This window comes from Onychostoma macrolepis, chromosome 18 (assembly GCF_012432095.1).
Source record: "Onychostoma macrolepis isolate SWU-2019 chromosome 18, ASM1243209v1, whole genome shotgun sequence".
NCBI classification, from domain to species: domain Eukaryota; kingdom Metazoa; phylum Chordata; class Actinopteri; order Cypriniformes; family Cyprinidae; genus Onychostoma; species Onychostoma macrolepis.
Genome location: NC_081172.1, coordinates 6,639,784 through 6,664,719, shown reverse-complemented (window position 1 = coordinate 6,664,719; position 24,936 = coordinate 6,639,784). Strand labels below are relative to the sequence as shown.

General features: G+C 36.6%; 1 protein-coding gene across 2 annotated transcripts in view; it reads right to left on the bottom strand.

Annotated features, from left to right (window-relative positions):
- hgfb (hepatocyte growth factor b) overlaps nucleotides 1-24,448 on the bottom strand; it is a 29,165-nt gene extending 4,717 nt beyond the window's left edge. Inside the window, exons 1-17 of one of the 2 annotated variants that reach the window (XM_058750485.1) lie at nucleotides 24,257-24,448; nucleotides 21,386-21,542; nucleotides 20,742-20,854; nucleotides 18,187-18,301; nucleotides 15,862-16,019; nucleotides 14,416-14,536; nucleotides 12,152-12,270; nucleotides 9,939-10,104; nucleotides 9,157-9,290; nucleotides 6,785-6,878; nucleotides 5,027-5,163; nucleotides 3,360-3,392; nucleotides 3,089-3,194; nucleotides 2,207-2,281; nucleotides 1,415-1,564; nucleotides 1,200-1,306; nucleotides 556-698 (exon numbers count right to left, since the gene is read on the bottom strand). In XM_058750485.1, the coding sequence (XP_058606468.1) occupies nucleotides 556-698; nucleotides 1,200-1,306; nucleotides 1,415-1,564; nucleotides 2,207-2,281; nucleotides 3,089-3,194; nucleotides 3,360-3,392; nucleotides 5,027-5,163; nucleotides 6,785-6,878; nucleotides 9,157-9,290; nucleotides 9,939-10,104; nucleotides 12,152-12,270; nucleotides 14,416-14,536; nucleotides 15,862-16,019; nucleotides 18,187-18,301; nucleotides 20,742-20,854; nucleotides 21,386-21,542; nucleotides 24,257-24,305 (1,977 nt within the window). In that variant the 5' untranslated portion in view covers nucleotides 24,306-24,448. The remainder of the gene's footprint in view (nucleotides 1-555; nucleotides 699-1,199; nucleotides 1,307-1,414; nucleotides 1,565-2,206; nucleotides 2,282-3,088; nucleotides 3,195-3,359; nucleotides 3,393-5,026; nucleotides 5,164-6,784; nucleotides 6,879-9,156; nucleotides 9,291-9,938; nucleotides 10,105-12,151; nucleotides 12,271-14,415; nucleotides 14,537-15,861; nucleotides 16,020-18,186; nucleotides 18,302-20,741; nucleotides 20,855-21,385; nucleotides 21,543-24,256) is intronic. The other variant, XM_058750486.1, reaches the window with a different exon arrangement.
- Between the last annotated feature and the right edge of the window lie 488 nt (nucleotides 24,449-24,936).

The window sequence follows — 24,936 nt, the reverse complement described above, 5'->3', positions numbered from 1 at the left end:
GAAAGTGCACCGTTTATAAAGTTATTGTGTCTCAAAAGAAAGAGTCGACTCTGAATCACTGAAACGAGTCATTTTTAAAACGAATCTTAAGCCGTTTCATGTTGACGTCAACATGAAACATTAGCATATTGCCCGTCCACTTGTTGCCACTAGGTGCAGCTTTTGGAGTTTCCCCGGTTACGGTTGTACACAAAGCAGCACTGCACTCTGCTTTAAATGAAATCGACTAATCGGACCAATCGCAGATTAGTGTCATGCAAAGGAGGGGTTTGAAAAAATGAATCATTGAGGAATCATTTGGGAGTCGTTGAGCAAATAAGATAAAAATAAATGCATATTATAAGAAAATGAAAGTATTTTTTGACCTTGCATGCATGTCAACCTGTTGTTGGGGATTACCAAAACCAAAATATGAACCTTTCATTACCCATAATAGGGGCACTTTAAAATTATTCATTTCTGACCAAAAAAAATTTAAAAATAAAACTATTACTGACCCCAAACCTTTGAATGGTAGCTCATTCTGCAGATAATAAATCTAGTGAATAAACTCACCTCACACACTCCTTCATCTCTCCTGCCACCAGCACACAGTTTTGAACTGGTAATCGGAATTGTCTCTTCGTGAAGCTGCTGGCATCGTTCATTGCTCACTATGGGCAGATGAACTCTTTTCAACGTTCCCTCATGTCCAGTGTCTGAGAAAGCCAGAAAGCACTCTATTAGAGACTATATTTGGCACATTTACTTGAGAATGAACTCAGATTTGTGTGCCTTCCCTCCTGCTCTCACACTATTACACTATGTAGTTCCAAACCGCAAAAAAGCTTCCAAAATGCTTTCATCATCAACATGAATTATTTTGGAAGCTGTTTGTTAATGTTGCCTCATAACAAAACTAGAACTTTTTTTTGCTCTCACATTTTAAATATTTGGAGCATTTTTGTGACTTTTTCCCCTCAAGCCCTGGGTAATTTCCTACCCTGCTCTCATTTTTAAAATGTATTCAAATGCTGTTCCTTGGTGTACACACAAGTTTTGGTAATGGATTCATGCAAATCAAAATAACCAAACTTCAGTCAGTTGAAGCCACTGGCTGGTTGTTGTGTTAGGCTGGAAGCAAGACAGCAATGTTGTGTGCCTGTAAAGCTGTCAGATGGTGGGGAGTTTCTGATGACTGGCTCTTAAGTTGAACCCACCTTTGGTCTCACCCCAGCCGTACACAGAGCATATGGTGTCCTCCTGAATGCTGCAGTCCGCTACGGGCAGCTGAATAATTCTGACACGCTCTCTTGGGAGTGCAGGTCTATGTGAAAGAGGAACAGAGAGGTCATTTCATCAACAACAACAAAGGAATAGGATCAGAGATGGAATATATTAATAATATACGTATTGATTAATTGGCAGTTCTTACTGAGTCAGTCGGAGCAGGGCGAGACTAGAGCCTTCCGGGCCACAGATGACATGTGAGATTCTCCTCTCCTGTCTGTGGAAGTCATTCTCACCCGACTCGTTCAAATGGGATATACCAAGCCAAACTATGTACTCTGATAGGTCAGGCACACTAGGGAGGAAAGCATATCATAAAAGTATGATTTCAAGTTTTGAGCATAAATATTCATGAATTCATTTGTGTGTGTGTGTGTGTGTGTGTGTGTGCGCCAGTAATTTAGTTTGTTATGACCATTTTCTACTCTTTCTCTGATCCTTAACATTAAATGGGACTTTTTTTGCTACTATGTCTTTCATGCTAACAGCTTTTTATACTGAGGTGCATCAGATAAACTAGAAAATGGCATGTTTGCAAGTCCAAAATACGTTTTCAGCTTCTTTGCAATTAAAAAGTTCAGAATAGATTATTTTTGCAGCTTTGATTTTACAAATGGTCTTAAAATGGTATTTTTTTAGCCTAGGAAGGATGCTACAAAATGTTTTTGTAGTAAAATGAATCTTTTTATCTCAAAAGTTCAAGCTAAATTTGATTCCTCGTGATATGACCTCTATATCCTTTTTGTGGATATGTAGATATATGGATGTTTCATGCTATAAGATGCATGTTCTAAAACATCCGCAGCTTTGATTTGTTGGGTTACATGCTCAAGACAAATCATGGAAGCCTGCTGATCATTGACCCTGTGACCCTGAGAATCCAGAGGTCACGGCCAGGGCATGATGGTGACTGTGCAGCGAGGCTGGAGATAATTACCATGACGAGAAGCACTGTCTGTCTGTCAGCACCCACTCCTCCCTGACCAGAGAACCTCCACACCAGTGAGTGCTCCTGAAGAGACCGAGAGACATGAGACAGTGACGCATCTCCAACATGACTCTCTCACATTATAAAACATGACAGCGCAGGGCTTTACTTCTGAGGAGCTGTCTGAACACTGACTTCATGGACAACTGCACTTTATTTGGAGGGAATTTTACAGTCAATCTGCCTGCGATGGGCTTTGCAGGAAAACAGACAATGTTATACTTCTTGCTTGATATAAAGAAAGTGGGGAAACGCAAACACCCTATAAAATTACTGCAACTTAACTGTAAATATATTAACAACACCTAATAGTATCACATGTTAATAAGTCAGTAAATATATAATGCTAACAAGTAAGTAGTTTGGTGGAGGATAATACGTAAGATTAAGTGTTTGTAACAAAATTAACAGTAATAGTGATGCATATTGCGCATAGTGTATAATTAATATATCATTATAATTTATACATTATAGAAAATATTTTTCTTTAAACAATTTAAACATTGTTTTGGCTTGGTATATATACTAAATAATCTAAAATGTTTAATAAATAAATAATAAATAATGAAAAGTAATAAAATAATAATAAAAAGTCATTTTAAAAACTGTCCATTAATGACATTTTGAATAAAATCATTTAAAGCAGGACATTCCAAATAAATATGTTTTATAGTCAATGAAGTCTTACTAAAATTACATACTGGTAATTCTTCATCTTTCAATAAATACACATGGGTAAGTGTTGAGTTACCAATTCTTAGTGCGCTACAAATAATGTTGGTTAATGATATTATTTAATAATGTTATCTAGATATTTTTCAAATTGCTTACCCTTTCTGTATGCTGACCATCCAGGTGCCTTCTTTAATAAGGACAGGCCCACCACCGACGATTCTCACCTGCTTGTGAACAAAACATGAGGTCTTTGTACCCTCATCTGTAAAGTGAAACGAAAAGACAAAATGAGCAGTGACACAGAAGTTTATCAGAACACAGAAAAACACAAATGTGTTTTTGAAATAATCTTTCTAATGAAATCTGAAGCAAAAGAAAATCAGCTGGAAATCTGCACAGCTTAACAACACTTGAAAGACATGATTACCTTTTTGTGGCAGATTGTTATGTGAGGGCTCACCTAAAAAGGAAGGAATAGGAAAGAAAGATTATTTTTGTTCTAAGCAATGAATAGGCATGAGAAATGAAAAAAAGATGTGGTCACCAGTGATGGCTGTTTAGAGTATAATTTGAGTGAAAGTGTGTGTGAGGTCTTTAGCATAGGACTAGTCTTGGTCCAGCATGTGGGACCAGTTAGACCTGCGCAGCACTGAATCTTAACTTATACATGCGAATATGTGTGTGACAGAGACAGAGGGAGTGCTGACAGTCCGAGCCACCTGGACTTTACACTCTTTAATTAAACTGAAACCTCTGTGGAAAGTGTGCTCATGTGTGTGTGAGTGATTGATGTGCCGTATGTAGATTCGTAACACATGGCCTACATGCTCAACACAAGTCTGCGGTGTCAATGATGAGAGTGTAAGTCAACAGGAAAGCAGAATATGTGGGTACATAATGGTCAAAAATATGGTTATTGTCTGTAATGTATAAAGAAATCAACAGTCATACTTTAATATAAGTAAGGATAGATGGGCTCAAATGAAAGTTAGTGACATTACTTGTACTTAAGTATAAAACTTCCGACACAAGTGTGTAAGAGCTGTTAAATGCTACGAACAATTGAGTTCTTAACTACAGAAGCACTTCAAATGATTCAGTGAATGAGTGAACCATTACAATACTGTTTAAAAGGTTGGGGTCAAAGGTTTTTTTTTTAAAGAAACTAAACATTTATCAGCAAGAGCACATTAAAGTGAAGTAAAGACATGTATAATGTAAAAAAAAGATTTGCATTTTAAATAAAGAATTGTATTACCTACCTTTTGTAATTGTATCAATTGCCTTTTATATTTTTTATTCAGTGGCGGAAACATGCTTTCATAGTTTTCAACATTAATAATGATAAGAAATGTCTATTGAGCATAAAATCAGCATATTAGAATGATTTCTAAAGACACTGAAAACGTAAGTAATGGCTACAGAAAATTCAGCTTTGCCATCACAAGAATAAATTATATTTTAAAATATTATTTAAAAAAAGTAAATTTGAATCAAATAAAGCAAATAAATGCAGTCTTGCTGAGCATAAGATATTTTTCTTTCTCATAAGATACTTTTTTTCTTACTACAATCAAATCAGTGAATTAGTTGTCTGACTGAATGAGACATTGGTGATTTTAATTCACGATGGTTCTAAACTAATTGTTTAGCTGCATTTCAGAGACAAACTGGTTCAATTAATTTAATAAAAGTAACCAATTTAAACAAATAACTTATATTACGATAATTTGCAACTTTGCAGTGGTTTGTAGTCACAAATGAAAGTGTTTAATTAAAAAAATATATATTAATTTGATTTTCAAAATGTAGCTTTTTAAATTTTTTATAGTTTCTTTTTTATACTTTTATGTTCTGCTCTAACTATTCACCTCTGGTTATTGTATGGTGATGTTCTAAATGAATAAAATGCAGAATTTTTGTTTATTTTAGGTAATATATTTTTAGCGTTTCACTTTTTGGGTTCAGTGGTTTACATTAGCCCCATATTCCTCAGCTTGTGTTAGACTCTTCATGTTTCAAGTAGCATTTTAGTGAACCCAAAGGTCTCAATCAGGTTGTAATGTTAGCACAGACAACATGCTGCTCACTCACAGGGTTTGAGAGAGCAGTAATCCCAGGGGATAGATGAGCTGTTGGTATAACACCACGGGCCATGTTTGTCCTTGTCCGGGTTTCTGCAGAAGTTCCCCGCCTGTTCAGCCATCAGCAAGTCGACATCTCTTTCGTTACTGAGAACAAAAACAAATCTCATCATTACAACAGAAGATGTGCAGCTTTAAAAGCAGAGTGAAAATTAACATATTAATATAAACATTCAAAACAGGTGCATCATTCAGGCAAATCCAGGGTCGTTTAACATGAATCAAATCGTCCAGTGTTTGTAACAAAACAATACATCTAAATCCATTTAAGAGAAGAGTCCAAAGAAACATCTTCTTCTCATAAGTTCATCTTAAGCCCCAGATGTGTGGAGCTCCTCTCAGGAGGCAAGGTGAAGTATTTAGCTTGTGCATTACTCATGGCATGTTTCCCCAAGCTTTTCCACATTATCACTCAGATTCAGGAAGATCCACAGATGCTACAATTCTAAAAAACGTTCACCAGAGACCAAAAGTACTACAATGAAGAGCACATGCATGCCATCAATGATTTTCTAGCCATGCTACTCTAGGGCCCGTACAATGTAAACAATCTACACCTAATGCCCGTCTGGCAGTGACCTTTGGAACCCGGCCGTGGTGGCTCACAGGCTGCGGGCCAAATAAAGGAGCTGATTGGCTTTGATGTGTTCACGGAGAAGGGCTAGGGTGAGGAAAGGGGTCAGAGGGTGGCTCTAAAGAATCCCATTCCAGCTGCGTTGGCCTGCCTGCAATTTTTAGGGAATTGAGTCACTCCAACTGCTCCACATTTACCATCAATTAGAGCTCTTCAGAATGGGGGTCCTGCACTAAAACGTGTTTTTCTTCCTCAGAAAACCGTGAGGGTCTTATTTTCTCAACAAAGACAAACGCAACCTGACAATCCCTGAGCTTTGCATCAATGAGCTGGCGGGGTTCTGGAAAGGTCGACCTTTGACCTGGAACTTGTTCATAAAACAGGGAAGTTATTTAACGCCACACATCTCAGGGTGAGTGTGGATGGAAGAAACAACACAGACCTTTTGCGGAAACGATTGCTTGACTCCTCTGAGACTTACACACGCACGCTTACTGATAATGTGCCAATGCACATTAAACGCAGGCAAAACCATAACTGCATTAGAGGAAACAGACCACACCTGGCAGGAACAAATATAAACCCTTGCTATTTAACAGTCCAGTATGGCTGTAGGTAACTGTGAATGCATATTTGATAGCCCCATATGCTTACATATATTTTAAAAAACATGAGATATTTCACAAAGCATCTGTCCCATTTATTCACTCTCACCAATTTAATGACAACTTGCTGTGATTGACCCTTGAACCTAATGACTAAATGGAGTTTGTTCACCTTGCAAAGCGGCACAAAGGCATCATGGGATTGTCCTTGAGATCCTGCATAGCAAGATGTGGACCTAGTTTGGTTTCCATGGAAACTGAGTGAATGTCCATGACTGAATCTATGCGCTATACCGATATAAATGATGGGTTCTGCTTAATACTAGACTATGGAAAATTCATAGAGAAAACTAAATGTGTGTCCATACTGAAGGACTGTAAACAATCAGTTTCTTGTCTCTGAATCTGTGCATGTTATTTATTCAGTTGTTTAAAGCTCAAGTGATTAAAAAAAAATCTAATATTTACCCTGAAATTAATACACACAGACATTTATTTTGCAGTCTAGACATGGATGGACAGCTCTTACCTTTCTCTGTGGTCTTTCCATGGAGCACAAGGGATGCCAGAGCGTGTTTTTGCCCGTTTTCCATTGTATGTGTCACCAATGCCCATATAACACTCTGAAAAAACATAGCCAAAAAACATATTTTCAAACTAAAGCAGATATTATAAAGGAGTTGTGCAATAATAGTAAACAACAACATTTTCCACGGATACTTTTCTAAGGAAAATGTGTGCTTGCCGATGCAAAACTCATGATATTTTGTTAGTTACTTACTTACGTAGATATGGGTCTGGTCCCTCATTAAAATTTTATTTTTTAATTTTTCAGGGAAAAGCTGTACATAAAATTTCTTTGAAAGTAATAGCACACTTTTCCTCAACCAGTTGCCTGTGTTTAGTTTTTTTTTTTTATATTCTATTATGGTATTTATTAATATTTTGAATTAGCTTTAATTTTTAAATATTCAGTTTCTTTTAGAATTTTAGTTTAAGTTTTAGTAATTTTTATATGTTCTTCTGTCATTTTTTTACATTTTTTTTATTTCTATTTAGCTTTAAATGATTTTATGCCACGGAATTTCATGGCAAAAGAAAAAAAAAATGTAAACACACAAAATATGTCATAAACAAATAGGATAAATCAATTACATACAGAAAAATAAAACATACAGTTTATAAGGCTTTTCAGGTGCACTTTTGATAAAAAATAATTGTGCCAAAGTTTAAGTTCAAGTTTTCCGAACTCACTAAGCCTAAGTAGAAGCAATAATATGCTTGGAAACCTCTAAATATATGCACAATATGCACAAAGTGAAAGATGAATGCAATGCAACATGATTAAATATAGATGTTTTAATGATCCCAGTGAGAACTTTGCTTTTAATCAATGCTGTTAACCTAAATGCCTCAAAATGATTATCAAACTCTGCAAGTCGAAGTGCTTAAAGAAACACAGCAGGTTTGTGGAAACACACTGCTTATGGAAACACAGCAGGGCTCCCAGCACATCACAATAGTCGAACGATCATCCCAACGGCCTCAATTGGAACACCAGCTAAATCGATCTTAACATCAGCGCTTGTGCGAGTCCTTCTATGAAGCGTCTCCTGGGCCCTGCCAGTCACACGAAGCTGTCAGCAGTGATTAATGCTTGACTCATGCTGTCTCATTCCCACACTGCGGCTCCTGCTCCCTGCACATGTTTCAAACAGCCCCCATTAGTGGCCGTGGAGATCGGACTGCAGGGACCACCGTATACCAATGCCAAGACAGCCAAGAAAGAGCAAATGAAAGAGAGTGAAAAGAAGGGAGAAAGAGCTACGACATTCTTGAGCATCATGAAAAGAAATTATATAGATATTATGTCTTGCTGGGGAGGATTAATAAGAACAAAGTCAAGGAAGTTTTTTGAGGGTCGTTTTGATATGCAAAGAAGGAACTACTTCAAAAGTTATAGTCTTCTTTTTTTACCCAGTCAGAGAAACACAGTTGGAAGAACGCCAGCCATAACATCATGGAAAACAAGATCAAGCCAGAAGATTATAAACATGTTTCTGAAAAGCAAATAAGTGTAATAGGTTTTATGGTCGCTGTCTGTAAACTCGCCTGGTGTACTGGAATTTTCGCTCACAGTACAGAAATACACATCTAGACAGAGAGGAGGCAAAGCCAGGGTCAGACATGTCACAGAACTTCATGAGGGTTAAATGTCTCCGGTCAAGGGCATGGCTTGAAATACTCTACCCATAAGCTACAGCTGCCACAGTTCTTTTACCAGATGGTTAATATTTGAAACAATTAATTTTGGTGTGCACTGAAATGTTCAAATTCATTCAAAAGTATCAAAATGCCTTGGATTTCAATAAAACAGTAAATTTCTCCCTGGATTTTCTAAAAATCAAGGATGCTGATATTTTACATAGCATTATCTGTATATTAATGATCCTGAGCTCAGATTAGTCTGTAAGAATGTATGGCCTGAATAAAAGTACAACAATGTGATCTTGTGCGTGACAAATACGGTTGAGAAGAACACGTGACACTCTTGAACATTAGCTACCCAATAAGGCAATGCCTTTCCATGGTAGCTTCACTGAATTCAAAACACAGTAGCCCTGTGTAAGACAGTGTATTTCCCAATGCCTGACTGTGTGCATCAAATAGACACTGATGACATGAAAAAATTGGTATATATATTGTTTTACGCTTATTTAAGGACATATGCTGTATAATAAATTTGATTTGTTATGAAGAGCAATGAGGTCTAAATGGTTAAAACATTTCTCAAGGTCTGTGTTCATGCACATCTGTGTGCATGAGAATCAAAAATGTAATGCTAGTACCATGGAATGCCAAACTTTCGAATGAATACCAGAAAAAAATATTATATCTTACCTTCAGGTTCAGATAGTGTATCGCCACAGCGAGGGATGTTAGTGCAGAATGCCACTGGTACACTGGGGTCAGTTGTGAAGCACCATGGGAGATGACGACCGTCAGGATTCCTACAGTAGTTCTCCCGGAGATCCCTGCAGTGCAGATTGGATACTCCGTAATCATATATACACATCACACATGTTGGTGTTACAGAATATATGCTGAACGGACTGAGACTGAAACTCTTAAAATCTACAGGTTTTGAAGAGTTATCTGCAGTATTTTTTTTTTTTAAATAAACTATATTTTATATAACGATATTTTTAACATTTTTCATCTGTTGTGATGCCTAAATGTACTAAATGTTTTAGTCTTTCAATAAAAAGACCATCAAAGTTTGGCTGTGCATGTGCATAAAGCAAGGAAGTCCAGTCTACATCAATAAACATCAATACTTAATGCATATGTTTTAGGAGTATTTTCTTACTTATTCTTTGCAGTATAAGAGTGTCAATGGGGAAACTGGCCATCGGAACTGGTTACTTATATATATTATATATTCTATATTCTGTAATTTTTGTATTTAGGTTGATAATGAATATTTATCAGTCAGTATTGAATATTTTATTTTGCATGTTCATTTTATTTTATTTTTTGACTGTGCTTGCCCATGCAAAACTTCCTATGATATTCTGTAAATTGGTAAAAAGGCTTTACATGTGCATGAAGCAAGAAAGTCCAGTCAATATTTGAACTATACATCACTACTTCATGCATATGTTTTAGGAGCATTTTCTTACTTGCAACGGTAATTCTGTGGAGTATAAGAGTGTCGATGGGGAAACTGGGCATCCCATCTCTGACAAGTCACTCCATCGGGGGTGATGCCAACCGTTCCACGATAACCCTCTCCACGTCCACGGAAACAAGTTGTTGTGTTGTCAATGTCACCACCGTTGTCTGAATCTGAGTAAACAGTGAAAAACATTAACAGAAAGACAAAGAGAGTGAGAGAATGAAGCATAATATCACTCCTTAGGCATGATGAGCGCTGAATCATAGATTCACTATTAACTGTAAGACCGCGCTGCCTGAGGGAGGAATAACAACAGCTTTATCCTGCCTAACAGAGAGAGATGCTTCCTGAATGAGTCAAAGCAGTCACTAAGTCTGTGACAAATGCTAAAACAGTAGCCTACAGAGCTTTTTTTTTAGGGTAAAACGTAAGCGTTTTATGAGTGCATGACAGATATATATTGTTTTTGCCCACGAATCTCATTGCAATAAATTACGCTCATTGGAGACAGTTATTATGTTTACCTCCAATAAACTGCTAGTGCTTCAGTCTGCTAATGAGGCTAGCAGAATGGGGATATAGGCCAAGTCCTGCTAATAAAACCCAAAATCAAACTCTCAAATGCATCCAAAACACTGAGAATTTGAATAGATCTACAGTCTATCCCAACGTATGCAATGTTATCCGAGCTAACAAAAATGTTAACATTTAAATAAACGTTGTTTCTGAATGTTCTCAGAATGTCTAATTTTTAAAATGTTTTTAAACAGTTTTTTTCATGTTTATGCGAAGGTCTGCAAAAAACAATAAGGAAACATTCCATTTTTTTGATTTTACAAACATTATGGGAACATGACTTTTTGAATGTTAATTTCTGAACATTTTGAAAACATTTTGAAACTAGTAAAGTAGTAACAAAAGAATAACATTTAAAAAATGTTAGACGAACATCCAACTAAAACATTTCAGGAAAAAAAAAAGTTCAATGAACGATGTATAAATAATGTATAATAATCTGTGCTAATGTTTTAACATTATTAAAGACCAGATAAAATTTGAACAAACATTAACATTAATGGAACAATGTCTATTCATACCTTTGAGAGAACCTTGCCAGAATGTTCTGAGAACATTCTCTGTTAGCTGGGATTATGTTCATACAATGTTAGGTTAGCATTTTTTGCAGCGTTAGAGAATGCTAACTAAGGCAGTGGTGCGTAACATCGTGAAGACAAACGCAAAGGTCAAGCAAGTGGAAACAATGAGGCACTTTTTCTTACTGTGTTTACTACAGAGCAGTATTGTATCTTTTAAGAGCATGTTTAGCTTTATAGAGTATCAAATAGTCTTGTTAAGAATGATGCTCCTTCTGCAAGTGGGCGAAAGCCAATCTTGTAAAAGCAGATGGACCTATGATGGTTTCCACAGGTGTAAAAGGAGTGACATACATAGCTAAACTCTGTTTAGCTGCTTATTGAGATGCTGAGGTGTTTGAAAAGAAGCTGCATTCTGCCAAACAGGAAAGAGCATGGTGAAAAGTTCCTCCCAGGACGGTGATCTTTGAGAATCCATCACAGGATTTTGCTCAAGGTTACGACATGGACTTGCCAAATAGCTCTGAAATACAAATGTGACCCCCGTGGCTCAGTCTAGAATGGTGAAGAGCGCGAGCGTCGGACGCCTGAGTTTATGCTTCACTTCCCATTTGAACCAACATGCTATCGCCTCGCTAATGAAAATAAACAGAGGCAGCGCGAGGAGGAGGGGGGTGAGGGTGTCATTATAATAATAGGTTTTTGGGCGCTTGTGTATTCGAGCGAACTGGGGGTTTGAAACCCACACGCATGTTTTGTCTTTAGCGTGGAAGGTTTACACAGCACTTGAAACTCAAGCACATTTCTCTCATGCAGATAAGGCAACGCTGTGCTGCACTGATGAGGGAAAATAAACACAGAGGCACAGTACTGAAAAGACGGGGCAAGAGCTGAGGAAAGAGAGGAGAGAGAGTTTTATAGGTGGACCCTCCTCTCTCTCTTCTCCCGGTTACAAACAACATTCCTGTGAGGGTCCCAAACGAGAGGGGAGCCAGGGCTACAGGAAGAGGAAGTTGTAAATTTGGCAAACTCTGCCTCTTTTCATTCTCTTTCTCTCTGGCTTCTTTTTGTTCTTCTCTCTGTCTCTTCATCTTGCACATAAGACGCAGACGCGCACACTCACCGCACTGTTTGATGTTACAGTACTCCCATGGAGTGCTCGGATCGGTGGTGAAACACCAGGGTCTCTGGCGCCCGTCTGGGTTCCTGCAGTAGTTGTCCTTTAGACCTTTATCGGGGTATCTGTCATAGGAAGGGCAAAACGAACACACTTAACACACCACATATCAACTATCCCAGTTCTACGGAAACTTTGATTCATAGGCGGGATAAAATTCTAATAACCTCCAGAAAATACATAACATGCTCTCTGCTACTGGTACAACGGGACCTCTTAGGGAAAGAGCACAAGACAGAAGCCCGTCATGTAAAGACTTATAGTTATACAGGGAACAAGTTTTAGTTTTCCACTATTAGTAAATTTTGATGTGTCCAGAAGCATCACTTGGTCATGTATGTTAAAAGCAAACAGAAAACAATTATTTTTAATTGTAAAAATATTTCAAAATATTAATTAAACTTTTAAACAGTAGTGTATATTGGCTGATACCCAGTATTTAATTCTGCATGCTCATTTCCTATATTTTTTTCCTATTAAATACATTTTTAGATAACTTAAATCAATCTAAAATAAATATTCGATTGATTTAATTGATTTTAATGTTGTATTTACACTAACTTTGTGTATAATCTGAGACTTTTTGTGGCAGACTTGTCATGTAAAGGGTGAAGAGCTTGTAATGTCTTGTAATGTTCAATGGGTTTTTATGGTTGCTTGAAGACATCATAGACAATTTGCCTCTTTGGTAGGTTCACACAAAGCAGTCATTTGATTTATTGATTTATATCAAACAGGGGCATGACACAGTTCCCATGAGGTCAAATGGGAAAAAACGTTATTGATTTTTCGATTATTTTTAAAAGTTGCTCACAAATGCCATTCCGGATTAGGCTAAATTCAAAAGCATTTACCATGTAGGCAATCTGACATATTTAAAAAAATAGACTTTGTGTGTTTAGAGACTCTTAAGGGAGAGTATTCAAAACAAACGGACATTTATTTCTAGATTAACGATATTGTTGTTTCCCAGAACTAAAGATGTAACTGGGCCACTGGAAAGGTCATGCAAAACGAAAATGCCATTGAATGGAAAGTGCATGTACATCAGGTAGCAATGTGACTCTTTCAGTTGCTATTCTCCACAGAATAGGTATGTAATTGAGTAAAGATGTGCAAAGAACTTTAAAACATATTTTTGTCCAACATGAACAAAACAGATGATGTTTTCCAAAACAAAGTGTAATTTTTCATGACTGATGTTGGCCATCACTTTTATGCCTGCACACATTGTGATTTCAGACAGATTAAAAAGTTGTTTTCCACAATTAATGTTAAATGACATGAGGCCAATGATCCACTCATGACCCCAAATTTCTTCAGCAAAACATTATCAAATCACTGACTAGTTTTTCAAATGATATCTGATACTTTCTTTGAAACTTAATCATCTTAACATCTGATGAAAATGTTTGCCGTGCAAAAATCACTCAAGTGTTTTGAGTGGATTTCAGGGTTTCCAGCATTGCTATGGGGTTGCTAACATGTTCTGATTGGCTGTTAGTTTGTCGCTATGTAGTTGCTAGGGAGTTCTAGAAGGTTTCTGGGTCTCAACTCAAATCAGGCCACCCCCAAAGTCCCTATAATATTTTAGATATGTCTCAGGACCCTCTTTAAAGGGATAGTTCACCAAAAATGAAAGTTCTTTAGTTTACTCATCCTCATGTTGTTCCAAACCTTTATGAATTTCTTTCTTCTGCTGAACACACACACACACACACACACACACACAAAAGAACGTGGGCAAACAAACAGTTGTTGGTCTCCATTGACTTCCATAGTATGGAAAAAAATGCTATGAAAATTAATGGGGACCAGAAAGTGTTTGGTGACCAACATTCTTCAAATTATATTCTTGTGTGCTCAGCAGAAGAAAGAAACTCATTCAGGTTTGGAACAACTTGAGGGCGAGTAAATGATGACATAATTTTCATTTTTAGGTAAACTATCCCTTTAATGTAAGTCTATGGATTTTGTGTCTTCCAGGTGCAAAATTATGACTTTCATCACTTAGAAAAGTAACCGCACACCTTTTTGCAACAAGCTGCATGATTTTAGATATCATCAGTAGTACCCAACAGGCAAACGAAAGAGATTTTTCTAAGTATGCCAAATTGGCCAAGCCTCTCAAATTGATTGAAAATCCTAACTTGAAGTCTGTCTGACTGAAGTTGTCCCTTACTTTTTGCACTTTCTGGTAGGTCTCATACCTTTTAGGGTGGAAAAGGTGTTTATGTGGTTCATCAAGGTCCCAGCGCTGGCATTCCCGGCCGCTCTCCGTGTGGTCCAATGGTCCACGGTAACTTTCTCCATTACACGTCATGCATTCCACTATGGATGAGGAACAAGGCTGGTAAGAATTTTAACCAGGACAAGGCCCAAAAGAGTCCAGCCGAGCAACATTAGAATGCTTGTAGAGGATGACTCAACAGGGTTCAAGCTTGGTTGTCATGTTAAACGGGTAGAAGACTGCAACTGTGGCCGAATGCTGGTAGTAAATTAGTGCACATGTTTGTTACGCATAGACTAATCACTAACGATTAATGACTGCAGGGACTGTAATCGCGTTTATCAAGAAGACAAGCAATTACGGAGCCACATGTGACCCTCAGATTGTCTAAAAATAAATCATCTGATGCTTCAATTTACTAGGCAGACGCACCACCCATTAGGCCTTGCTTTTAACCCCAAATGTACGTTGCAGCTTCTAACAGATTTCGTACGATCAAAGGTTAAAGCAACATGTAATTATTACAGTACTTAGTAAAGAGCTTAGTCACTGTAGGATCAAACCAAATATCACAGCAGATGGGGGTCACCTCAGCTAGAGTCATCTCTCTAAATCCTGTTATTAGTTGTACAGTACACACAATATAAGGAGCAGATTGCTGTAGTAGAAACAGATGTTAACGTCAGCCACTCTTATGAAAGCATGATTTTCCTTCCCTGTGTTTTGTGTGTGTTTTTGATTATGTGAAACTAATTTATTAACAAACCCTCCCAGCCATATTTCACTATGCAACTCTTCAAATAGACAAGAAGCTCTTTTTGTTGGCCTGATCGCTATCTCTGCAGAAAACCCCTTTTTATGCATGCGACTCAATGTGATCTCCTATTAACGAAAATCTCCAGTCACTCCAACAATGAAGCGCTTTCATTCTTCTTCAATAGATAAAGTCTTGAATCTAATAAATTAACAATTCATTCACATTAAAAGGGTGTTTTTAAAGGGCTGAAAATCAATGCTCATATTAAACAGCTTAAAAAAGAGACATCACAAGTGAGATCGTTTTAACATCAAAATCGTTTCTCCAAAACAGTCAACTGAGAACAAATGGAGATTTCTGAAATCTCCCGATTCACAGATTTTTGTCATGAAAAAACATGCTCAGTTTTGCCAAGAAACTGTTTACCATTAAATGTCAGAGATTTAAATTTGAAATTTTCAATGATTTTCAAATTTCAGTAATTCATCTCTTAAAATACCAAATTATCTTAATAATACTGACATTCATTTCATAGATCTATATTCTTACATAATGTCAACAGTTTGGTTAGCATTTTTTATCCTAAATCACTTTAGTACAAATATCTGACAAACATGATTAAAAGCTATAAAAGAGCATACTCTGAACAATAAAAATTCAAAAGTTTACTTTTCTTGGACTCACCCTCCGAGCATTGTGGGATGCTGCACTCCTGGTGGCGTATTCTGGGGTCTGTGGTAAAGCACCAAGGACCTGTTGTGGTGTTGTCTGGATTACGACATAAATTATCCCGTAGATCTCTGTGCTTGTGCCTCTGGGGTAAGAAACTAATGGAGTGAGAAGAAAACATGAAACAGAAGTGATGTTTGGGAATCATACACAAGAAAAATTGCTCCAAATTTCTTGAACAACATACTGTTACTCTTTGACACATTACTTGGCATTTTATAGCAGCAGAGTGAGGTTTAATACTCTTTTATTGATGTTAGCAATCCTTTGCAATTATTAGCCTTTTTGTCTTTTTATTAAAATAACATATGATACTACAACTGAACTAAGAATCACAAATTTAACTGGATGTCACATGACACAGTTGTGACTTCCAGCCAAGTACAACAGGAGATCTCAATAACTTATATTTATATTAATAAGAGTGGCATGACTAATGATATCTTTAACATCAGAACACAGCTGCTACTCTACATTTCATTGTGATGCAAGAGCTTAACATGCATGTGGCTCTGGGGAAATTGTTGCATCTTCATTTTTTTCTTATTACTTATGGAAAAAGTAGAAAGGTTGAATCTTAAAACAACAAATGCATGTATTTAAATAATGATTTTGGCAAGCGAATGGGGTAGTGTAAAGCCTTTGGTCAGACAAGGTCAAAAACTGCACAATGCTCGAGTTAGAGTAAGCTCTTTATGAGCATTGTTGTTTTAATAGCATTTTACTTGAATGTTATGAAAGCAGCATCACACAAAAACAAATGATTTTGGCTACCAATGCCATTACAGAATGACACATTTATCTTTCATCTAATAATCCATTTATTCTGAAACCAAAATCTTCTAAAATAAATGGGTTATCACAATAAAGTTAGGAGTTAGTATATGTGACATGGTGACCACCATGATGGGATGACCCATCCCATATAGAGCAATACAGGCGACAGTTATGACTGGAATATTTATCTACATTTAAAACCTATTTTTATTTTTATTTTTTTCAGAGGTACTATTAATTTCTTTATAGGTACCACTTTATAGTGGTAAAACTCTGAGATGCCGCTAATGCAAAGAGTTTCAAAAGGTCTTTTACCCTTGCCATGCAAATATTTGTAAACCATTAATAAATCATTGCCTTAAGCCAAACGGTAATTATCTTTTGTGTAATTGCCTCTGGCATTCACAACACAAATCAACCAAGTTCATGATGATTGATGAATACAGATAAAAATGCAATCTGTGACAAATTAGCTGACCTACAGGCCTGTGTGGTATTTCAGAACGTTCAGGTCCATTGGTTTTTTGAGCCGATAAAGCATGCCTGTGATGTTTCAGAGGCAAGCATATCAAAAGCTGGCTTTAAAACTGTACTGATGTCTATTAGAGAGATAAAATATCTAGAGTGGGAAAGCTGGTGGCAAGGGTTCAAGGTCTCTGAAAGGTAATCACATTTTCAGGATTTAAGAAAAGTGCATAAAACTTTTGTAAAGGCCAAAAAATAGGGCAGATCTATCGTATCGACTTGCTGTACAGGAAGTAAATTGAAGCACCATGTGGTGTCCCTAATGAATTCCTGTAGCCGTAATGAACTCAAAGACGTGTTCTGCATTAGGTATCTTATCTTAGCTTTGTGCTGCTTTCTGTCAAACTCCCACTTATGCACAAACCCTCAAATCCTCTAAACATGACATCTGTTCCAGGCTGTATATGGCTTCTTTGTGTTTATTTTTAGATGTAAGTGTATACAGAAAATGTATATTTTGGGGTAAACTTGCCCTGAAGTATTTATGCATAGGCATAATTGTAAACAAAGTCTATTTTTGGTCATGCAAGAACGGAAGCAATTGTTTGAAAATGTTCTGGCCGCTCATTGGCGTTCCTGTCATTGACCTAATTGTCTCCGTCGGCACTCCACTTCTGAGAATCGTCGAGTTGCACTGACTGTCACACTTAGACTCAGCGAGAACCATCTAACGAATCAAAGCCAGTGAGACAACATGCATAAAACTGCACATTCATCATCATTAAGAGACTAATGGGGATTTTTACGACTCACAGAGTCTGTTTTGCCATTAGCTATCTAATAGCGTAATATGTGCATAAATAAATAAACTGAAACATACCAAGGAGATGTTAACAGCTATCTACACTCCACAAGACTTTTGATAGCCACAGAAATGCAGATAGTGGGTAATTGAGTTTAATTGCCCGTAGAAAGAGAGACCAAACCAAGAATGGGAGGTAAAGAGGATGAGTAAGCACTTACTTGTGTTCATGCGGCGTTTTGGAATTCCAGAGTTGGCATTGGACTCCACTCTTGGTCACCGATCTCTTTCCTTTGTAGTTGAGTCCATTGCCAATGATGCATTCTCTCATGAAGTCTGAAAGACAACAAACATACAGACACACTGTAGGTTACAGAATATTTATGTGCAAAAGTCAGATTCTGAAACTAAAAAACCCACTAAACAGATTTTTTGTGATATATATGTCAAGACAAATCTATCATGCGCTCCTACACCTTCTGTAGTTTCTGAAGTCAGTGATTTTAAAACTATATATTCTGAAATATTTAACCAAAGTTTGGTGTTGGTAACCCAGTGGGCAACTGGTGTTGAAAAGACATCAAATTGACATCAAAATATACTGTACGTCAGGTGAAATATGCAAATCAAACTGACATCAAAAACTTGACATGATATTGATTTGATGTAAATTGAACATCAAACATATTGACCTACATATACAGTACATTAAACCAAATTCATGTGGAATTAACTTCCTATTTTCACCAAATTACCACTGGGAGAAATTGCCATCCAAACTAAATTTAAAATGATGTTACAGCATCTTGATCAAGCCTTGGCTAATATTTGACATCAAATTGAAATCAAGGCGTCCGCTGGGCAGATGATTTAATGTTTTTCAAAGAAATCTCTTATGTTCACCAAGGGTGAATTTATTTAACCTAAAATACAGTAAAAACAGTAATAATATTGTGAAATATTATAACAATTAAAAATAATTGTTTTCTGTTTTAACATCATTTATTCTATTATTTATTTATACATCTGTAAATGGCAAAGCTATTTTTTTAGTATTCAGTGTTAAATGATCCTTCAAACACCATAATGCTGTATGCTGATTTGGTGCTTTTGTAATATTTTAAATGTCTTTACGGTCACTTTTGATCAACTTGATGTGCACTGGCTGAATAAAAGAAAAATAAAGAAAAACATGTACTGAATACACAGTTTTTAACCAAGGTCGCTAAAAGTCTCTAAATGTCACTGTTGCACTTTGTTGTCAGCAGTAATACAGACAAGCAAAGTCAACGGAAATCCCTGCCTGATCTTTGTGTTTGCATAAACATTTGATAAATGTCAAGTCTTAAGAACATCAAGTGTTTTAGACTTCAGAAAATCTGCAGTACTGTTAAAAATAGCAGGGACAAACAGTGGGGTATTTACATCCAGTGACTTAGAGTGAAAAGTCATTTTGCTGTGTCATCCTTATCCTGGTGGTGGATAGATAGAACGAGTGTGTGTGTTTGCATGAGTGTGTCATCATCACATGGACACTGATCTCACATTTATTCACACTGAAACTTAATTAATCCTTAAGAGTCCAGTACTTGGCTAAGGTTTGAGAACAGCTCTTCATATTATGAAACCCATCAGTGGCAGATCATGCAAGCATAAGCTTAACTCTGGATGTCTTTGAGATTTAAAAGGGTTTAAAAACAAATCATGCACCGATATCGCATTTAGGTGCGATATCATTTATAAGCATAAAAAATTCTGATATGATGGCTGATAACAAAAATCTGCACTGTTTAAGAATTTCAACTAAAGCCAAATCTACAATTTTACATTCTGCATTAAAAAAAAAAAAAAAAAATGTACACACAAGATTAAGATCTTACACGGTAAATAGGATTGTTAATGGTTTCATTCTTTTAAAACCTGGTGTAGAAAAAGAATAGTGCTTGAATTGATTATGTGTTTATGAAACACATGTGAATGAAATTAAATTATATTCCAGTTTTAAATATGCTTCTGATTACAGATAGCCTGGGATTACACAAGATTTGTATTTTAAAGACAACCAGTTTGAAGGGAGCATAGTTTGCTTTTTGGGTTAAAAGAATTTCTAAATATAAAATTTGAACGGTATGACTATTAGAGATTAGGCTGTACAGAAACTGAAATCTACACGCTAATACACACTATATTCACAGTCACGCAATGCTGATGTTGTTAACATTAATAATTTGAGAATAAAGTATAACAATAATAATAATTTGCACAGTTGATATGAACTAACCGATCGTTAGATTAAATCACCATTGGTAGCGCGATTTATTGTAATGCTTTTTTCCTCAGTTGGTCAGAACAAATGTGGCAGACTTGTCACTTACTTGTTCAGATGACAATATACGGTGAAAATTCTTATTTGGGTCATATATTCCAAGACATAGGCTAGAATCTGTGATTTCGAGTAAATATCCACACCGGTGCGGTGACTGACTGTCACACATTCACCTCAAAACATTAGGTTAATCCGCGCTGGAGCCATGCCGACTCACAACCCCAGGCAAGGAAGATAATTCCGCAAAAAGCTGCAATTCCAGGTTTTCAAACAGAGATTGCGACAAAGAGGCAAAACTTACGGACTGCAGCTTTAAATAGATGTAGTTGTATAAGACACTAATATTGGTAGATGTTGATATGATTGATGATATACTATGCATCCCTACTAGATATTCTCTCTGGCCTAAAAGAAGTTAAACCCTGTGGAAATAAGACAGGTTTTTTTTACCTTTCTTCTCATATAGGTCAAAGTTGAAGTCATTCTCTGTACGGACACCGACAGTGAGGCTGTCATAGGAGAGTAAATGACACTTTGCTGTTTTCTGATCAAAGTTGAATGCTCTGCAAAGAGATATAGCACATGTTAATCATAATAAATACATCAAGCATATAAAAACAAGAGGATGGTTACAAAAATGATTTAATGTCATCACTAAATACCCTTATCATGTAATGCAAAGCATAAAATATTATTGCTATTGTTGTCAGATTTTTGTATTTTGAAGTCAGGTGATGCCTCCAAAAAAAATGAAAGCATTGCAAGAGCTAAAAGTCAAATGTCATGCAACTTCATGCAATTTCTATCTACTAAGAGCTGCATTTTCTTTCTATGCAGAAGTAACCAGAGGTCATCGACCTGACACATCAAAATAGGAAATACTTGGACTGCTGATTTTCGATTTCCACTGGTGAAATAGATTCCAGCTGCTTCCTCTCACACTGTGTTGTACACAATTAGCTAATCCAATTCTATTTCAAATCAGCCAGTTTCCAACTGGGAGTGTGCTCCTTTTATTTAGACACACTTCAGCTGTTTACAATTACATGTAAGGTGGTGTGTCTTTGTGCTTTAACCTTTGTAGACCTCTGTACCTGCAGGTGAACTGAAGCTTCCTGTTGCGACTACAGCGACGTGCACACTTTCCCACACTCATCTTGCGGCCTTTGGACATGTAGGACACATCAGGTGGCGTGACCAAGTGCACGGCATCAGTCTTCTGGTAGTCTTGCAGGGCATGCCTCTTCGTTTCTGCCACACAGAACACAGGTGTTAGAATGGGGAGAAGCACCCAAACATGTGTTTCATGACAGATGGCATGTGATTTTTTCTCTTAATCAGTAAAGGTTGGTTATAAGCCTCATGGGAGAGGCTATAAAACAGAATATTAAATATGGAGCAAAAAAGGAACTAAGATGATGAAATTGTATTTCAACAACCCGCTTAGATCACAATAAGGATGTGCAAAACACATTTTCATAATCGACTAGACAGTTGGATGTCTATATAACTATTCTATATTATATTATTCTATAATAAATGTATTATCATTTTATCATTTTTCATCCTCATGTCGTTTTAAAGCAGCATGCATTTCTTTCTTCTGCTATACACAAGATATTTTGAAAAAACGTTTTGTAACTTTCCTTGTGTAGACAGAAAATAATAAATAAACGCATATTTTCCAAATATCCTCTTTTGAGGTCCATAGAAGAAAGATCGTCATAGATATTTGGAAAGACTTGAGGGTGAGTAAATGATGACGCAGTTTTAATTTTTGGGTGAACTATCCCTTTAAGAAAACCCTCTGTCCTAGTCAGACTAAACTTTTAGTCAGTTTTGCCATGCTGACTGTTAACATGCTAAAATTCTCCTTTTAAATGAAACACAGCTAGAAGTATTACACTCACAAAGATCCTAGTTGTGCAACAACTTACTACTAGTAAGGTTACGAATCGACTAGTCAGTAATGGGGTGGGTAGAATATTTATTGGATCATAACCTTATTGAGTTACAATAATTTGCTATTAAAGGCAGTGGAGCAATAAATTAGCTTTATGTGTATAGTAGGATGCAAAGGCATCAATCATGGTCTGCTTTGATGAGGTGGTGGAGAGGATTGTGAAGACCAAATAAATCTGGCTCTGATCCTTGTGTACAGCACCAAACCTTCTCAAATCACCACCAGAGCCCATCCATGCCAGCTGCAGTCATAAGAATTGAGTTATATGTCAAGCACATGGTTAGAAAGCAAACCACATTGTGAGATCAGGCATGTTTTGTGTGTGTGAAACAAGCCCTAAATTCTGATAGTAGATCAACCAAGGAACATTACACCCCGTCTAAGCTCGAAAACTGACCCAAAGCCAACAGTCACGCTCTTTGAAAAGACTCCAGCTCTTGACTAACTCTGAATATTATTAGAACGTAAGTCTGTGCAGAACAACAAGCACCGAGGTTAGATAGGTTTTCTAAACATCTCCTTGGCTCAATATGTCTGACCAAAGGTTTTTACGCCACATTATACAGAATATATTACTATAAAATCAATTAAAACTAAGCTGTTCTAAACTTTGTGCAACCAACTGGCCACATTGATCCTTCAATGTCACAGAAATACTGCAGATTAGAAACGAAATGACTAAACACCGAATAATTAATAGGCTCTGTGCAATAAAGCGGTTTTGATTTCAAAAGAAGGGTTTCATAGAGCCACACTCCAACACTTCATCTCTCCCTTCGCCTCCATGCGCACTGCCGGTGACTCATTTATCCAGATGTTTTGCGAAGAAACAGCCCACTCACCATGAATGTCAACATCTGTGAAGTTTTCCGTAGTGAAACTTCATACAATGTTTGGGAACTGTGACGCTTTTGATACATGTATAATTTGAGTCATGAACTGCAATTTGCTGGCATGCCCAAAGTGTTTCAATAGCTGAAAAATTAAACAATTGAAATTGAAGAGATTAATAAAGATGAAAAAATAATGTATAGTTAGCACTGGTCTTCAAATTTGATTGGCTGAGGGATGTTCCAATATTGCTGATATATAGTCCAACAGCATGTTTACTGTTTGTATCACTTTGCTTGTCTGTGTTTGCAACATTCCAGATCACAGAGTATGTGATTTGGCTTCTTTTGGAACTACTGTGCCTTTATTGGTGAAAAAAAAAAAAAACTACACAAAATAAGAAACATAAAGAAACTTTAAAGTCTGTGTGAACTGGATTTTTTTTTTTTTTTTTGGAATATTGTGATGTACTTCACAGTAAAAAAGAACACTGAATAATAAAAAAGAAGGTGGGCCTGAATTCATTTTGATTTCATGCAGACTTTAAATATCCTATATACTCAATGCTAATGCAGTAAAAATTTAGGCTACATATTTGCATAAATATTTACATACTCATAGTAATGTTATCCAGTTATTAGATATATGCATATTGTAAATAATTAATCTTTATCTCATAAACAGTGATTTTTAAGAAATAAACACATGAAATAACATTTTAATTATATATTATTGTTTTATCAAATAACAGATTGTTAAACAAAGTTTACATTAGAAGTCTATTATGCTGTTGTTTATTTGTCCATTGCAGGATGGACATTTGTGTCCACTAATTTGTTTAAAATGTTTTTATATGAATATGTAAATAAGTCAGTGAGCATAATATGTATGACGACTTTAAAAAATAAAAAAAACTTGAATATGTTACTTTCATGAAACAGAGATACTTTGTTAATTTTTAAAATCCCAAAAGGCACCAACAGGAATGACCCATAAATAGCATCATGTAAGCTCGAGCAGAGAGACCGTGTTGGGCATCTCCAGAACAGTGTTACAAAAATTAGCCATGGAAACTATTGCTATTGCTGTAAAACATAATACAGTTATTACTGTAACATATTATACATGAGACCCAGTAAGACGCTTTCTCTGACTGAAAGAAAAAACTTACCTGAGTAAACCAAAACGGCCACACAGAGCAAAATTTTGTAAATCCACATGTCGCTTTGGATAGTTTTATGTCACCCCGCCAAAATACACAAGAGATGTCAGAAGTCTTGGCGTTTTCCTCCTTTGAATAAGAATATTTGTCAGAGATTGTCTCTAAGTGGCTGTAGCTGACTCTTGCGGACAGTGAGCGAGCGCGCGATGGACTGACTGAAGATGAGCGCGAGCTGAGAGACTCTACCTCATGCGCTCCCTCCCCTTTCCCTCAGCCCATTTAAAGTCGCCTCACCACTGTCCATTCCTCCACGTAATATTATCGCATATTATCGCATTTCCTGATAGACACCGAGGCTGTTGAACCGATTGGGAAAGTAAAATAAATGCGAATTGTTTATATCGGTTGCCTGTCTAATTTATTGGAGCGGATGGAAAGTGTTGAGGAGATGTCAACACAGCTGTGTGATGCTGACTAACCTCCCTGAGGGTGTTTACGAGGAAAGTTGTGAATTGATAAACTCTGGGCCACTCAAGTTGTTTAAGACGCGATGGCTTATTTTACATTTGGTTTTACACTTTTAGTCATGAACTTAGGCAAGAAATTATTAATCACGTTCACGTTATCATTCACAAACATGCTGTCATTTTACTGCGTTACAAAAACCTACCAAGGAAATCTTAGTTCAT